Source organism: Nycticebus coucang, chromosome 15 (assembly GCF_027406575.1).
Source record: "Nycticebus coucang isolate mNycCou1 chromosome 15, mNycCou1.pri, whole genome shotgun sequence".
Taxonomy (NCBI): Eukaryota; Metazoa; Chordata; class Mammalia; order Primates; family Lorisidae; genus Nycticebus; species Nycticebus coucang.
The window spans coordinates 94,058,965-94,076,455 of record NC_069794.1 but is presented as its reverse complement, the minus strand read 5'-3'; the positions used below and the strand labels follow the sequence as shown (position 1 = coordinate 94,076,455).

General features: G+C 43.6%; 1 protein-coding gene across 1 annotated transcript in view; it reads left to right on the top strand.

Moving 5' to 3' along the window:
• The window catches only part of EBPL (EBP like), a 36,967-nt gene extending 20,902 nt beyond the window's left edge, over window positions 1–16,065 (top strand). The window contains exons 3-4 of the mRNA XM_053563982.1: window positions 13,077–13,215; window positions 15,734–16,065. Of these exons, the coding sequence (XP_053419957.1) occupies window positions 13,077–13,215; window positions 15,734–15,974 (380 nt within the window). The 3' untranslated portion in view covers window positions 15,975–16,065. The remainder of the gene's footprint in view (window positions 1–13,076; window positions 13,216–15,733) is intronic.
• The last annotated feature ends 1,426 nt before the right edge of the window (window positions 16,066–17,491 follow it).

The window sequence follows — 17,491 nt, the reverse complement described above, 5'->3', positions numbered from 1 at the left end:
TCTATCAAGCATAGTTGTTCTAGGGTCTCATTTAAATCTCTTACATCTTTGTTTAATTTCTGTTTAGAGGATCTGTCCAGCTCTGTAAGAGGTGTGTTAAAGTCCCCTGTTATGATGGTATTATCAGATATCATATTGCTCAGACTGAGTAAGGTGTGCTTCAAGAATCTGGGAGCATTTAAATTGGGTGCATAAATATTTAGAATTGAAATGTCTTCTTGTTGTAGTTTCCCCTTGACCAATATAAAGTGACCATCTTTGTCTTTTTTGACTTTAGTTGCTTTAAATCCACATGTATCTGAAAATAAGATTGCAACTCCTCTTTTCTTCTGAATGCCATTTGCCTGAAAAATTGTCTTCCAACCCTTGACTCGGAGCTTTAATTTGTCTTTTGAAGCCAGGTGTGTTTCTTGCAGACAGCAAATGGATGGCTTGTGTTTTTTAATCCAGTCAACCAATCTATGTCTCTTCAGTGGGGAATTCAAGCCATTAACATTTATTGAGATAATTGATAAGTGTGGTAGTATTCTATTTGTCTTATTTTGTGAGAGTCCATTGCTTAGTTTTATCTTTTGCATCAGTGTGGAGGTTAGGTTCTGTCCTTTGATTTCTGAGTTCTTACTTTGCTGCTGATCCATTGTGGTGGTCAGTGTGCAGAACAGGTTGAAGTATTTCCTGTAGAGCTGGTCTTGTTGTGGCGAATTTCCTCAATGTTTGTATATCCGTAAATGATTTGATTTCTCCGTCAATTTTGAAGCTTAGCTTAGCAGGGTACAGAATTCTGGGCTGAAAATTGTTCTGTTTAAGTAGATTAAAGGTAGATGACCATTGTCTTCTTGCTTGGAAAGTTTCATTAGAGAAGTCTGCGGTAACTCTGATGGATTTGCCCCTGTAGGTCAACTGGCGCTTACTCCTGGCAGCTTGCAGAATCTTTTCTTTTGTCTTGACTTTGGACAGGTTCATCACAATGTGTCTTGGAGAAGCTCGGTTAGAGTTGAGGCGACCTGGGGTCCGATATCCCTCTGAAAGCAGTGTGTCAGACTCTTTGGTGATATTTGGGAAATTTTCTTTTATAATATTCTCTAGTATGGCTTCCATTCCTCTGGGGCATTCTTCTTCCCCTTCTGGAATTCCTATAACTCGTATGTTGGAACGCTTCATAAAGTCCCATAATTCTGACAGTGAACGTTCTGCTTTCTCTCTCTTCTTTTCTGCCTCTTTTACTGTCTGAGTTATCTCAAGAACTTTGTCTTCTACCTCTGAAATTCTTTCTTCTGCATGGTCTAACCTGTTGCTGATACTTTCCATTGCATCTTTAAGTTCCCTAATTGACTGTTTCAGTTCCTTCAGGTCTGCTATATCCTTTTTATATTCTTCATATCGTTCATCTCTTATTTGATTCTGTTTTTGGATTTCCTTTTGGTTATTTTCCACTTTATTAGCAATTTCCTTCATTGTTTCCATCATTTCTTTCATTGTTTTCAACATGTGTATTCTAAATTCCCTTTCTGTCATTCCTAACATTTCTATACTGGTGGAATCCTCTGCAGTAGCTACCTCATGGTCCCTTGGTGGGGTTGTTCTAGACTGGTTCTTCATGTTGCCTGGAGTTTTCTGCTGATTCTTCCTCATGAGTGGTTTCTTTTATCTGTTTCCTTGCCCTAATTTTCCTTTCACTTCCTCTTGCTCTTTAAGTTCTTGTGCCTGTGGACTAAGGGTTACAGGACCAGAAAGGTGAGAAGGTTGAGGAGCAAAAAAAGGGGATGAAAGAAAGGAGGACCGAGTGATAAGAAAAAAAGAAAGATAGAGAAAGGAGAGGGGGTGGGTATAAGGAATATTGACAAAAAGAAGAGAGGCACAGAAAGAGGGAGACAGGGAAATATAGGTGTACAGTAGGGTACTTTGACACAACATTAAAAAACCCCACCTTCTGGGGGTGCCCAGTTGCGTGGTTCCCTTGAGGTCAGCAGCTCTTTGCTAACCTGATCAGACACAGTACCTCACCTCCACCAAGTAGAGAGGAAAGACAAAAATGCTATAAATCAAACCAAAAGAAGCAAACAGAAAACTTTACGGGGATAAAATTGGGTGAAAAACCAAATTATATCGGTAGAAACACTAGCAAAAATGAAGTTGAAGTTATTAAAAAAGGCAGCAATGGGAAATTATAATTAAACTAGGAAAATTGAGAAAGAAAAAGGGATCTGTGTGGAAAAGATTGAAATTAAAAAAACAAAAGAACATCAGCAACGTCAAAATAAAGAAACAAAAAAAACAACCAAACAAAAAAAAAAAAGAAAAAAATACAGAACCAAAAACAAAGCAGTTTGTATATGTTATTGAATATTGTCTGGGCAACACGTGGTCTTCTGGGGTATGAGATGTTAGTCACAGTTCTGATACAACTGGAGGCTGCTGATTTCTCAAACCCCAGCAGGTAGACACCCTAAATCTCTCTTCAGCCTACTTAAAAGGCACTTTGAACTTGTAAACTTGCTGAGCAGAAGCTTTCCCAGCTTTCTCGCTGGAATCGCTGCTGAAGTGGCTATCCACTTACTCAGTGTGCCAAAACCGGTCTCACTCTGCCCCTGAGGGTTAGGGCTGCAAGGTGGCTCAGACCCCACCCTTAGGCTACTTGGTTGCTGGGTTACCAGCTCCCACCCGTTTGTAACTCTGCAACCCTGAGGGCGGAGCTTGCCGGGGCACATCACTGACAATGGATCCGTGTGACCCACCGCCAAACACTATTAGCTCCGTCTGGCTCAGCGGCTCAGACTGGGGCCCTAGACAACGGCCAAAGTTCTCCGCACTCCCGCTCAGGCCCTCCCCAAGGCAGTTCAACTCAGTGCCAAGTCCAAGGACATCAAAACAGTTCACACGTAAGGCCTTTCTGGTTTGCAGTCTCGCTGCTACTGAACTTACAGTTGTGGGCGGGTTTAGACGGATTGAACACACGCGACCACTTGCCGGTTTTCCACTGTTTTAGTCCTCCTCTTGGGGTCCAGAAGTCTCTCGCTGACTCCCTGTATCTTCATAGGAGTGATGATAGGCAGTTCCCACCAGCCAGAGATGCCTGGAGTCCTATCTCCCCAGACTCACGGTGCCCAGATGCAAGGAAGCTGTTACTCAGCTGCCATCTTGCTCCGCCTCCCATGATTTTCTTTATAGAGGTCCTTCACCTCTTTTGTTAGGTATATTCCTAGGTATTTCACTTTCTTTGAAGCTATGGTGAAAGGACGTGTCCTTAATTAGCCTCTCATCTTGGCTGTTATTGGTGCATACGAAGGCTACTGACTTGTGGACATTGATTTTATATCCTGAGAGATTACTGTATTTTTTGATGACTTCCAGGAGTCTTATGGTTGAGTCTTTGGGGTTCTCTAAGTATAGCATCATATCATCAGCAAAGAGGGAGAGTTTGACCTCCCCTGCTCCCATTTGGATTCCCTTTATTTCCTTCTCTTGCCTGATTGTATTGGCTAGAACTTCCAGCACTATGTTGAATAGTAAAGGTGACAGAGGACAACCTTGTCTGGTTCCAGTTCTAAGGGGAAAAGCTTTCAGTTTTACTCCATTCAGTAAAATATTAGCTGTGGGTTTGTCATAGATAGCTTCGATCAGTTTAAGAAATGTGCCACCTATGCCTATACTCTTCAGTGTTCTAATTAGAAAAAGATGCTGGATTTTCCTGAATACTTTTTCTGCATCTATTCAGTAGATCATATGTTGTGTTTTTTTTTTTGTATATTTATTTATTTCTTTTTTTTTGCTTCTGTTGATATGGTGAATAACATTTATGGACTTGTGTATGTTAAACCAGCCTTGCATCCCTGGGATGAAACCTACTTGATCATGATGAATGACTTTTTTGAAGATAAGCTGTAATCTATTGGCTAGGATTTTGTTGAGAATTTTTGCGTCTATATTCATTAATGAAATTGGTCTGAAATTTTCCATATTAGTTGGGACTTTTCCTGGTTTTGGTATCAGGGTGATGTTTGCTTCATAGAATGTGTTGGGGAAGATTCCTTCCTCCTCATTTTTCTGGAATAATTTCTGCAGTATGGGAATAAGTTCTTCTTTGAAGGTTTGATAGAATTCTGGTGTGAAGCCATCCGGACCAGGGCATTTTTTTGTTGGGAGATTTTTTATTGTTTCTTTGATCTCAGTGCTTGAAGTTGGTCTGTTTAGGAGATCTATATCTTCCTGGCTAAGCCTAGGGAGAGGGTGTGATTCCAAATATTGATCCATTTCCTTCACATTGTCAAATTTCTGGGCATAGAGTTTCTGGTAGTATTCAGAGATGATTTTTTTCTTTGCAGTTTTTGGCCGGGGCTGGGTTTGAACCCGCCACCTCCGGCATATGAGGCTGGCGCCCTACCCCTTTGAGCCACAGGCGCCGCCCAGAGATGATCTCTTGTATCTCTGTGGCATTAGTTGTTATTTCCCCTTTATCACTTCTAATAGAGGTTACTAGAGATTTTACTTTTTTATTTATAGTTAATCTGGCTAAAGGTTTATCTGTTTTATTTATTTTTTCAAAAAACCAACTCCTTGTTTCATTAATTTTCTGAATGATTCTTTTGTTTTCCTTTTTTTTTTTTTTTTTTGGCTGGGACTTGGTTTGAACCTGCCACCTCCAGTATATGTGGCCTGCACCCTACTCCTTTGAGCCACAGGCACCGCCCTTGTTTTCAATTTCATTGATCTCTGATTTAATTTTGGATCTTTCTTTTTTTCTGCTGGGTTTTGGCTTGGATTGTTCTTCTTTTTCTAATTCCATAAGATGGCTTGTGAGTTTGTTGATGTGCTCTGTTTCTGTTTTTTGAATGTAGGCATCTAAAGCGATAAATTTTCCTCTCAGGACTCCTTCTGCTGTGTCCCACAGGTTTTGGTAGCTTGTGTCTTCATTGTTCTTATGCTCAAGGAAGTTAATGATTTCCTCTTTTATTTCTTCCGGCACCCAACTGTCATTCAGCATGAAGTTGTTTAATTTCCATGCCTTTGTGTGGGGTTGAACGTTTTTGTTGGAGTTGAGTTCCACCTTTAGTGCCTTGTGGGTCTGAGAAGATACAAGGTAAAATTTCAATTCTTTTGATTCTGTTGAGGTTTGTTTTGTGTCCTAGGATAAGATCAATTTTGGAGAATGTTTCATGGGGCGATGAGAAGAATTCTTTATCTTTGAGAACGTTCTATATACATCTATCAAGCACAGTTGTTCTAGGGTCTCATTTAAGTCCCTTATATCTTTGTTTAATTTCTGTTTAGAGCAGGGGTTCTCAAACTTCCTAATGCCACGACCCTTTAATACAGTTCCTCATAGGGTCGTGACCCACAGGTTGAGGACCACTGGTTTAGAGGATCTGTCCAGCTCTGTGAGAGGAGAGTTAAAGTCCCTTGTTATTATGGTGTTATAGGATATCATATTGCTCAGACTAAGTAAGGTCTGTTTCAAGAATCTGGGAGCATTTAAGTTGGTTGCATAAATATTTAGAATTGAAATGTCTTCTTGTTGTATTTTTCCCTCGATTAATATGAAGTGACCACCTTTGTCTTTTCTGACTTTAGTTGCTTTAAATCCACATGTATCTGAAAATAAGATTGCAACCCCTCTTCTGGATTCCGTTTGCCTGAAAAATTGTCTTCCAACTCTTAACTCTGAGTTTTAATTTGTCTTTTGAGGCTAGGTGTGTTTCCTGCAGACAGCAGATTGATGGCTTGGGTTTCTTTTAAGCCAATCAGCCAGTCTATGCCTCTTCAGTGAGGAATTCAAGCCATTAACATTTATTGAGATAACTGATAAGTGTGGTAGCATTCTATTCATCTTATTTTGTGAAAGTCTGTTGCTTAGTTTTGTCTTTTGCATCACTGTGGAAACTAGGTTCTGTCCTGTAATTTCCGGGTGCTTACTTTGCTGGTGGTCCATTGTGATGATCAGTGTGTAGAACAGGTTGAAGTATTTCCTGTAGAGCTGGTCTTGTGGCAGATTTCCTCAGTGTTTGCATATCAGTAAAAGATTTGATTTCTCCATCAATTTTAAAGCTTAGCTTAGTGGGATATAGAATTCTGGGCTGGAAATTGTTCTGTTTAAATAGATTAAAGGTAAATGACCATTGTCTTCTGGGTTGAAAAGTTTCATTAGAAAAGTCTGTGGTTACCCTCATGGATTTGCCCCTGTAGGTTAACTGGTGCTTACTCCTGGCAGCTTGAAGAATCTTTTCTTTTGTCTTGACTTTGGACAGGTTCATCACAATGTGTCTTGGAAAAGCTCTACTTGAGTTGAGGCATCCTGGGGTCCAGTATCCCTCTGAAAGGAGTGTGTCAGAATGTTTGGTAATATTTGGGAATTTTTCATTTATAATATTCTCTAGTATGGCTTCCATTCCTCTGGGGCAGCAATTCTCAATCTATGGGTCACGACAGGAACTGTATTAAAGGGCCATGGCATTAGGAAGGTTGAGAACCACTGCTCTGGGATATTCTTCCCCTTCTGGGATACCTATAACTTATATGTTTGAGCACTTCATAAAGTGCCATAATTCTGTCAGTGAGCATTCTGCCTTCTCTCTCTTCTTTTCTGCCTCATTAACTATCTAAATTAACTCAAGAGCTTTGTCCTCTATCTCTGAGATTCTTTCTTCATGATCTATTCTGTTGTTGATACTTTGTATTGCATCTTTAAGCTCCCTAATTGACTGCTTCAGTTCCTCAGCTCTGCTATATCCTTTCTATATTTTTTTATATTGTTCATCTCTTATTTGATTCTGTTTTTGGATTTCCTTTTGGTTATTTTCCACTTTATTAGCAGTTTCCTTCATTGTTTCCATCATTTCCTTCATTATTTTCATCATTTGTATTCTGAATTCACTTTCTGTCATTTCTAACATTTCTCTATAAGTGGAATCCTCTGCAGTAGCAACCTCACGGTCCCTTGGGAGGGTTGCTCTGGACTGGTTTTTCACGTTGCCAGGATTTTTCTGCCAATTCTGCCTCATGAGTGTTTTCTTTTATCTGTTTCTTTGCCCTAATTTTCCTTTCACTTCCTCTTGTACACCATGGAATATTATGGAGCCTGAAAGAAAGATGGAGACTTTACCTCTTTCATATTGACATGAATGGAGCTGGAACATATTCTTCTCAGCAAAGTATCTCAAGAATGGAAGAAAAAGTATCCAGTGTACTCAGCCCTACTATGAAACCAATTTATCCAAGTATAGCTCAAGATGAAGGGGAAAGGAGACAGGTATGGGAGGGGAGTGGGAGGATGGGAGGAGGGAGGGTAATTGGTGGGACCACATCTATGGTGCGTCTTACAAGGGTACATGTGAAATTTACTAAATGTAGAATATAAATGTCTTAACACAATAGCTAAGAAAATGCCGTGAAGGCTATGTTAACCAGTTTGATGAAAATATTTCAAATTGTATGTAAAACCAGCACATTGTACCCCATGATTGCATTAATGTACACAGCTATGATTTAATTTAAAAAGAAACATAAAACCCAAAACCAAAAACAAAGCATTATATATATTGCTGAATATTGTCTGGGCAACAGGTGATCTTCTGGGGTATGAGATGTTAATCACATGCTAATACAGCTCTACGAGACAGAGACTAGAGGCCTCTGCTGATTTCTCAAACTCCACAGGGTTGAGAGCCTAAATCTCTCTTCAGCCCACTTAAAAGATATTTTAAACTGTTGACCTTGGCTAAGCAGCAGCTTTCCCACAAAAGCACTTGTCACTGGGATCTCTCCTGCAGTGGCTGCCTGCTCATCCAGTGCACCAAAACCGGTCTCACTATATGACCCTGAGGGCCAAGGCTGTAATTGTGCAAAACACTGAAATCTCCACGTCTCAGTCCCTGCCTTTGGGCTGCTCAGACAACTTCATTACTGGCCCAAGGTCTCCCAGCCCAATCCTCGAGATGCAACCCTGAGGGTAGGGCCTGCAAGGGGCAGTTCCCCCACAGTGGCTGCCCACACTCTGTGACCCTGAGGGCAGAGACTGCAAGGACAGTTCTCCCACTACAGCTATGCGGTCAGCCCACAGCCGAACAAGGTTTGCTCCATATTAGCTCTGTTCTGGCTCAGCGTCTCAGTCCGGGGCCCTAAACAACACTTAAAGTCATCCACAGTCTCTCCCAAGCTCAACCAAGTGCCCAAGTCCAAAAAAACAAAACAGCCTGCAGGTAAGGCCTTTCCTGCTTGTAATCTTGGTGCTGCTATAGTTACAGCTGCAGGTGGCCTCCAACAGAACGAACGCACACTGCCACTTGCCAGTTCTCCACTGCTTTTGTCCTCCTCCTGGGTCCAGAAGTCTCTCGCTGTCTCCCTGTGTCCCCAAAGGGATGTTCCTGGGCAGATCCCACCAGCCATAGGTGCCTGGAGTCTTTTCTCCCCAATCTTACCACACCTGGTTGTAAGGAAGTTGTTACTCTGCTGCCATCTTGTTCCTCCCCCCTAATTTTGGTAATTCTTGCAATATTTCAACCTTTTTCATTATTATTATATCTATTATAGAGACCTGTGATCAATAATCAGTAATCTTTGATGTTAGCATTATAATTCTTGGGAGGTGCCACAAACCAGGCTCACTTCATCAATAAATGTAATAGGCAGCTTCTTGCAGGGTGTCCAACCTTCAGCCTGTGGGCTGCATGCAGATTATGTGAGGATTTTTTTGCTTATCTGTGGTGGATATCACAAAAATTATGCACAGACCTCTTTTTGTTGTTGTTGTTCATCGGCTTTCATTGCCGTTTTTGTATTTAATGTGTAGCCCAAAATAGCTCTTCTTCCAAAGTGCAGAGAAGGGCAAGAAGTTGGACACCCCTGTAAGAGGCTTGAGTCAGCTTCCGTCGGTGTTTCTCAAAACAAGACCAGTGTCATTTTTGATGCCGCAAGTCCTGGCCGGTGGTCACTTAGGGAGTCTGAGCCTATCAACCAGAGCCCAGCTACCTCCGCGCTAGGCCTGAGCTGAAGGCAGCTATGCACCTTTGCAGCAAGTGGCTGGATTTGCTTGGGGATTGTTGCAGAAGCCCAGAGGCTGAAGGACCCAGCCTGAGTCATCGCTTCTCCCTAGAGAGAGCATCCTTGTCATTGGTCCCCTTTGCAGAGGCTCTGATGACGCCCCACGCCTTGACAGCCCTCCCTGGCATCAGAGAAAGCAAATTGCCCAGATGGACTCGGTCCTGTGAAATGCTAACGTCTAACATGGTCTCTCTCCAACATCTTCACATTCACACCATTCACCTTAAAGTGAAAACTCACTTGATGGAGGCACCCTTTATTTTCATGAAGATGAAAACCCAATGAATCATGTAAGGAACACAGTGCTTCCCAGAGTCAAGTACAAGAATTGCCTGGAGTCTTGTTCCAGTGCAGGTTCTGACCCAAAGAGCTGGGGCAGGCCTCTCAGACCTTGGCCAATGCCTGTCCTGGCGTCTCTAGCAGACAGGACTGGCTGTAAATGGCCCTCACCGTCTCCTCATGTCCACTCTGTGTTGGGGACACAGCAGGCCCAGCGTGAAGACCTGGTCCTGCCCTTAGCCAGCGTCCCTCCCTCTAACCTCTGCCCACACCCAGTTACTAGTCACAGTAAACAGAATGACCCCATCGTCAAGCTTTTCCTGCTCCTGTTTGCCCCTCCGCTGTGTGTGTTGGAGAAGCACAGAGCTGGTCAGAGCTTAGTGGCAGGGAGAAGGTGCCCCACCTGATATGCTGGCTGGTGGGCACAGGGCTTCTTACCGCCTTGTCCCAGGCCTTCCTCTCCGGCCTTGGCCTTCCCCTCCCCTCCTCCACACACACTGTCGTCTTCAGCTGTGCCTAGTCACCTGTCGTCTCACACACACTGTGTCCACTCTGCTCTGGCCTTTGCAGGTTCTTCCCTGTGATGTGCTCCTACCATCCATCTGTATTAGGGGTCACCTCCCGTGGTGCACATCTGTCCATCCATCCGTATTAGGAGTCACCTCCCATGGTGCACATCTGACCATCCATCCGTATTAGGAGTCACCTCCCATGGTGCACATCTGACCATCCATCCGTATTAGGAGTCACCTCCCGTGGTGTACATCTGTCCATCCATCCGTATTAGGAGTCACCTCCCATGGTGCACATCTGACCATCCATCCGTATTAGGAGTCACCTCCTGTGGTGTACATCTGTCCATCCATCCGTATTAGGAGTCACCTCCCGTGGTGCACATCTGACCATCCATCCGTATTAGGAGTCACCTCCTGTGGTGCATATCTGAGCATCCATCCGTATTAGGAGTCACCTCCTGTGGTGCATATCTGACCATCCATCCATATTAGGAGTCACCTCCCATGGTGCACATCTGACCATCCATCCATATTAGGAGTCACCGCCCGTGGTGCACATCTGGTCACATCGGCAGGGCCTCATACGGCTTTCTGCATGTCTCCCTTCCCACTCTGCTCCCAGGCACAGCACCTCCCTGTCCCCAAGTAGCAGGTATCAGTCCCCTGTCAGACTGTGGAACTATTCCAACAAGCCAGTGGCATCCTCCTGCAGGACCGGGGCTCACTCCATCCTCTTGTAACACAGAGCCTACCTCCGTCACCCCCAGTGTTTCCAAGTACAGCCCCCACATGGCCCTGTGTGGCATGCCCTCCTTCCCCAGGCTATGAGTGTCTGTAACAGCTAAACACTATCAAGGAAACCAAGTCCAGGTTCTGTGTGGGCAGTGTGGCCTTCATTCACGAGGGGGCCAGTGAGCTGAGTTTGAAAGGGAAGTCAGCACAGTTAAGGGGTGGGAATACAAAGAGTCCAGGGCTTGGGGGTTGCTGCACTCTCCTTTCTGGGTGGAACCTGTGCAGTCTTTCTGTGTCCCTGCACTAGGTTCTATTTGGGGCAAGTCCCTGCGCTCAGCCCTATCATCTCGCCTGTAATCCCAGCACTCTGGGACTCTAAAGCAGGAGGATTCCTTGAGCTCAGGAGTTTGAGATCAGCCTGAGCAAGCGTGAGACCTCATCTCTACTAAAAATAGAAAAACTAGCTGGGCAGTGTGGTGGGCACCTGCAGTCCCAGCTACTTAGGAGGCTGAAGTTTGAGGTTGCTGTGAGCTGTGATGTTGATGCTACAGCACCCGGGCCTGGGCAACAGCATGAGACTGTCTCAAAAAAAGAAAGGAATGAATGATGGTTTGGGGTTTAATGCCCACTGAACTTTTTGTTTCTAAAGCATTGACATTTTACTTAAGTAATATTTCCTTAGATTCTAGATGCACTAGCTAGTACTTTTCATCTATCCGGTATGTAAATTTAAATGCAGGGGCAACTTTTCCTTTCCATATGACACTGTTTCCCAGTGAGTACAATTACTTGAAGGTACAGCAGGCTGCAGACAGCTAAGGACAGGCTGATGCCTCTCCAGGCCTCCTGTTTGTTTCCAGCCTCTTACAGAGCCTCCTGTCAGCCTGTGCCTTAGTTCTCTCGTTAAGTAGCTAATCCTCTGTATTGTCCTTTCTCTCAGAACAGCCTTTCATTGGAGACCTTCATCAGTGGCCCCAGGGGAGCCTTCCTGAGGCCTTTAGGAGACTGTCTAGACCAGTGGTTCTCAACCTTCCTGATGCCGCGGCCCTTTAATACAGTTCCTGTGGGTCGCAACCCACAGGTTGAGAACCGCTGGTAGACTAATAGCAGATAAGTGCTAACTTCTGGCCACTCTTACCTTTTCTAAGCCATGGGAGAACAGTATTAGAGGGAGAAAAGAGGTGGAGACTTGGACTTTTGCACTCTGTCATTATCTGAACATGCCTTAGGACCAGCATGTAGCACTTATTATAAATTTAAAAAGTAATTAAATCAATACGAGAGAAGATGGCTTCCACAGTGCATGGCCAGTCATCTCTAACAAGACTTTCTGAGTCAAGGTGCTTTCTAGAAGGAACTGTCCTGACAGTGGGTCTAGAAGGATCTTTTAGGGCACACTCGCCACCCAGTCAGCACAGCTTGAGGCTGTGGGCTGTGGCGTGTGTCCATGGATCTCTGTCCCTATAGAGAGCAGCATGGAACACCCCCTTGTCCATTTGGGATTCACTGTACAGTCCAGACCCTCTCCTACCCTCCCATACCTTTAGCACTCAGTTTATCTTCAATTATTAATAAACATGTTTTCTGGCTGGGCACAATGGCTCACGCCTGTAATCCCAGCATTTTGGGAAGCTGAGGTGGGAAGATAACTTGAGGCCAGGAGTTTAAGACCAGCCTGGGCACTTGGTAACACTTCATCCTATAAAAAATAGCTCGGCATGGTGGCACATGCCTAAAAAAATTAGTAAATAAAATAAACATGTTTTCAATGAATATTTTCTTAATAACAATTTTCCCACATCTAAATTATGCTTACAGACCTTGTAGTGAAATTTTGAAGTAGAGAATTTTAATGCATTTACTGATATCATCAGTGTTTTTTTTTTAATTTTAGAGATGGGCGTCTCGCTTTGTCACCCTGGCTGGAATGCAGTGCAACCAAGATCATTACTAAAGATTGTCTTTGTAAAATCTGACTTTGTTGAATTAACTTAGAATTTTGCCATTATAATGCAAAGAGCGGGGATGAGGGAAGGCACACATGTGAAATCACTTTGGAAACTGAATTATTGTAGAATTATTATAATAATAAAACTTGATGTTATTTTTACTGCCCTGTCAGGTGGTGAATGCATTTTAGTCCCAAGGCTGCTTCTGCCTTCCACTAAGGTATCATGAAGAAAGAGAGAGTGTGCCGGACGCAGTGGCTCAGCCCTGTAATCCTAGCACTCTGGGAAGCTGAGGTTCTAGACCAGGTTCTAGACCAGTCTGAGCCAGTGAGTGAGACCTTGTCTCTAAAACTAGCTGGGCATTGTATTGGGCACCTGTAGTCTCAGGCTGAGTCTAGAGAATGGCTGGAGCCCCAAGAGTTGGAACTATGACACCACGGCACTCTACCAAGGGCAACAAAGTGAGACTCTTGTCTCAAAAAAAAAAGAGAGAGAGTGACAATGATTCTTCTATCTCCTCCTGCTGAGATGGTTGCCCCTTAAATAACTACGTGGATCTTGTGTTTAGGGAAAGAATATGGCAAAGCTGACGCAAGGTGGCTTTATTCTGATCCAACCGTTGTGTCTCTGGAAATTCTGACTGTCGTCCTGGATGGATCTCTGGCCTTGTTCCTCATTTATGCCATAGTCAAAGAAAAACATTATCGGTAAGTGTGTTTCTTCTGTGCTGCTGGAAAGAGGGGAAACATTAGCTGTCCCAGTGCCTACGTGACATTTGGAATAGGTTGTGACCACATTTTTTGTGATCTAAAAAGTAGAGTAGACCAACCTGACCAAGAGTGAGACCCTGTCTCTACTAAAATTAAAAAAATTAGCTGGGTGTTGTGGCAGGTGCTTGTAGTCCCAGCTACTCAGGAGGCTGAAGCAAGAGGATCGCTTGAGCCCAGGAATTGGAGGTTGCTGTGAGCTGTGTGAGGCCACTGCACTCTACCCAGGCTCCAGAGTGAAACTCCAACTGCAAAAAAGTAACAAGTAGAATAGAAGTGAAAATCATTTGATATTAGATCGGGAGCACAGTGCCACCAGGATAATTTCAGACTTCAGCATTAAAATAATGAGAAAAGGCTGGGCCTAGAGGCTTGTACTGGTAATCCTGGCACTCTAGGGAGGGCAAGGTGGGAAGATCTCTTGAGCTTAGGAGTTTGAAACCATCCTGAGCAAGAATGGTTTCCATTCCAACACTCCATATCTACTAAACACAGAAAATTAGCAAAGCATCATGGTGTGCTCCCATAGTCCCAGCTACTCAGGAGGCTGAGGCAGAAGGATCACTTGAGCCCAGGAGTTTGAGGTTACTGTGAGCTATGATGATGCCACTGCACTCTAGCTGGGACAAAAAAGTGAGACTCTGCCTAACAAAAAACAAAAATTATGAAAAATATGATTCAGTAGCAACCTAGTCACTGTATTAACACCATTGGATAATTTGCCACCAAGATTTTAGATAATAAAAGGGTGATATTTCCGTCCTTTTTTTACAAAATCACTGTAGAAAGTGATTGATGCAAGTAAAATTTGCTTATGTAATTCTGAGTTAGACATACGAGATAAATAAGAAATTTTTTCAGAAGCAGACTGTGGAGGGTATAGGGCAGGCACAGGGTGGGGAGGAGGAGAAAGACGGAAACGGAAGCATCCCAGCAGTCAGACTCTGAGAGACTGTAAACCCCACACACACACACTTTTCTTTCCTTCTTAGGGACAAGGTGACACGGGGTAAATCGATTACTGTCCTAGGGGTGATTCCCTGAAACAATGTACAGTAGGCCAGCTGCATTCACATTTCACTACCTTATACTGAAGAAGTTTTTTTGTTTGTTCGTTTGTGGTTTGTTTGTTTTTTTTTTTTCTTTTGGAGACAGAGTCTCACTATGTTGCCCTCAGTAGAATTTCGTGGCATCACAGCTCTCAGCCTCCCAAGTAGCTGGGACTACAGGTGCCTGCCACAATGCCCAGCTATTTTTGTTGTTGTTGCAGTTGTCATTGTTGTTTAGCAGGCCCTACCAGCCCGGTGTATGTGGCTGGTGCCCTAACCCCTGAACTATGGGCTCTGAGCCTCAAAAAATCTTTTTTAAAGCTTCATCATAAAATCCCAGGTTTGAGCTGGGTGTGGTGGTGTACATCTGTAGATGAGCTACTCAGGAGGCTGAGGAAGGAGGGTCTCTAGAGCCCAAGAGTTAGAGGCTATATTGCACTAACTAGGGTTGTGCCTGTGAATAGCCCTGTATTCCAGCCTGGACAACATAGCATGATCTCATCTATAAAAATAAAAAATTATCAACTGTAATCCTGGCACTCTGGGAGGCCAAGGTGCGTGGATTGCCTGAGCTCACAGGTTCAAAACCAGCCTGAGCAAGAGCAGGACCCCATCTCTTAAAAAAAATAGTTAGGTATTGTGGCGGGCACCTGTAGTCCCAGCTACTTGGGAGGCCGAAGCAAGAGAATCAAGCCCAGGGGTTTGAGGTTTCTGTGAGCTGTGACACCATAGTACTCTACCAAGGGCAATAAAGTGAAACTCTGTCTCAAAAAAAAAAAAAAAATCTTAAGTTTGAAGGAGGCCTCATAGGTCATTTAACCCACTTTCTCCCACTCCATTTTATAGAGATAGTTAGCCATAAAAATTAAATTCCTCTTCGGTGCCTTGACATATTTTTGGCTTCGTGACCATGGATGCGTCGGGTGTTTTATTATTTCAAACATTGATAATATTTCTATTGTTGAGCACTTCCTGTGTGCGGGCACAGTACGTGGCCCTCTCTTCACGCATCACATTTAATCTTTGCAAAAGTCTTTGAGGAAGGTGCTGTTATTATCCCCTTTACAGAGGGGTAAATTGTAGCTTGTGGTGAGATTTACATTCAGGTCTGTCTTTGCTGGATCAGGTGTAATCTTATCCTGGCCCAAGAATAGGCCAGGATACCTGAAAGTCCTTATTTAGCCCTAGAATAATCTTCTAGAAAAGGCAATGTTGCTTCTCAAAGGAAAGAATGAATCTTCACGAGCAGCCCCGTCACGGTAGCAGCACAGGACCCCAAAGGTCCAGCCTCAGTAAGGCTCCTGCAGTGAAGACTGTGTTGATGCCGCCATTAAAGGAAAGACATCCTGATTCCAGGGGCCCATCTATGCCACGCTCAGGTTCACCCCTGGCTTCCTTCTCTCTTACAGGCACTTCCTGCAGATTTCCCTCTGTGTATGTGAGCTGTATGGCGACTGGATGACCTTCTTCCCAGAATGGCTCATCGGAAACCCCAATCTCAACACCGGCAATTGGCTCTACTGTTGGGTCTACCTGGTATTTTTTAATGGAATGTGGGTTCTGATCCCAGGACTGTTACTGTGGCAGTCATGGGTAGAACTCAGGAAAATACATCAGAAAGGAACCAGTTCAAGGAAAAAGTTCCGGTGAATTTTCAAAATCATAAACACTGTTATCTTGCTTTATGAGTGAGAATTATCAAACTTTTTTTGTGGCCAAATATAACACATTCCAATCTGTACTTTCTTTTTTATATTGCTGTTCCTGAACAACCTGGTTGAAATTGGTAGGTAGCAAATTTTTGTTGTTTGTTGTTTTTCCAATTGAATGGCAATGCAGGGACGAGAATAAATTTTAACTTTCAATCACATGCTTAGTTATGCGTTTTTATGGCTGGCAGTAATTGTTCCACATTAGTAAACCAAATTATCATAGAATACCATACAGAATATTATATTAATTTTTTATTCTAAAGAACATGACGTTGCTTCATCTTTTAATCTCACCAGTGCTTTTTGGTTATCAAGGTGAAACCAGAAATGAATGTTTCTATTTCATATTTTTACTTTTTCATCAATTTGTGAGCCCAACAAAAAATTATAGTAGGAACTTGTGAGTGGGACAGTAACTCCTCGGGGGTAGATATCCAGGGGGTCCCCACCTGGACAGATGATTGATTTATATTTGTCATTTTTTAAGGGGGATGATTTGAGATATCTTACAGAAATACATAGTGAATTATGATAAAAATAACTCAGGAACTAGGAACACAGGGAAAAATAAGAGTGAGAAATGTAAGGTGAATGTAAAGTTAATACGTAAGATGACACCCTAACATGCCACAAAATCAAGAGAAGTGAAGCATTTGGACACTTACCCTCAAAAGAGGGACACAGCCACACTGAGTTTCAGAAAACGCTGGTTCTAGGTGATTACGGCGATTCTGTCGTGAGTGAGGAGAGGGGCTTACATTAGCTTCTTCCCGCTTACCTTTCTTAGTAAGCTCTAAACTGGAATCTCTGCCTAGACAGGTGGGACCTGGCACCCGGACCAGGCTCTCCCCGTAGAGCGCACAACTCCGTGGGTTCCATTCTCCTTCCAGCTGCCTCCTTACCCTGCACAGGGGCAGGGCTCTCGTCCTGGACGCCAGACGCATCTCTTCACAGCTACTTGAGAGATTTAGAGGCTGAAGAAATAGAGGCCATTTTTGACTGTTTTTTTTTTCCTCTCTCTCTCTCTTTTGTTTTTCTGTTTTGTGCTAGCCAGTAATGTCATGATAATGTGAGGGTTTTCGCGTTAGTATACCAAGCGTTCAACTCTCCAGGTGTTGAGAGTTGTGGCTGGCAGCAGGATAAAGGGTCTGTGGGCCCAGTAACCCCAGTCGTGGCCCCGTGGGTGGAGCCTCCCTTGGGAAGGCCCCTTCTGTGGGCGTCCAGGAATCGTCCCTAGAGGCTTATCCGAGCACTTGTATCCTCAAACCCAGGAATACCCTGTAACCAGCAATTTGACTCTTCTGTGTACCTTTCACAGAATGCTTCATGTGTGCGTCCTTCTGGAGCAGCATCCATAATAACCCCAAACGTTAAACGGTCTAAATGAACACATTGTGGTACATACATACATGCAATCTAAGTACATGCCTGTGTGTATATATGAAAATTAATAAA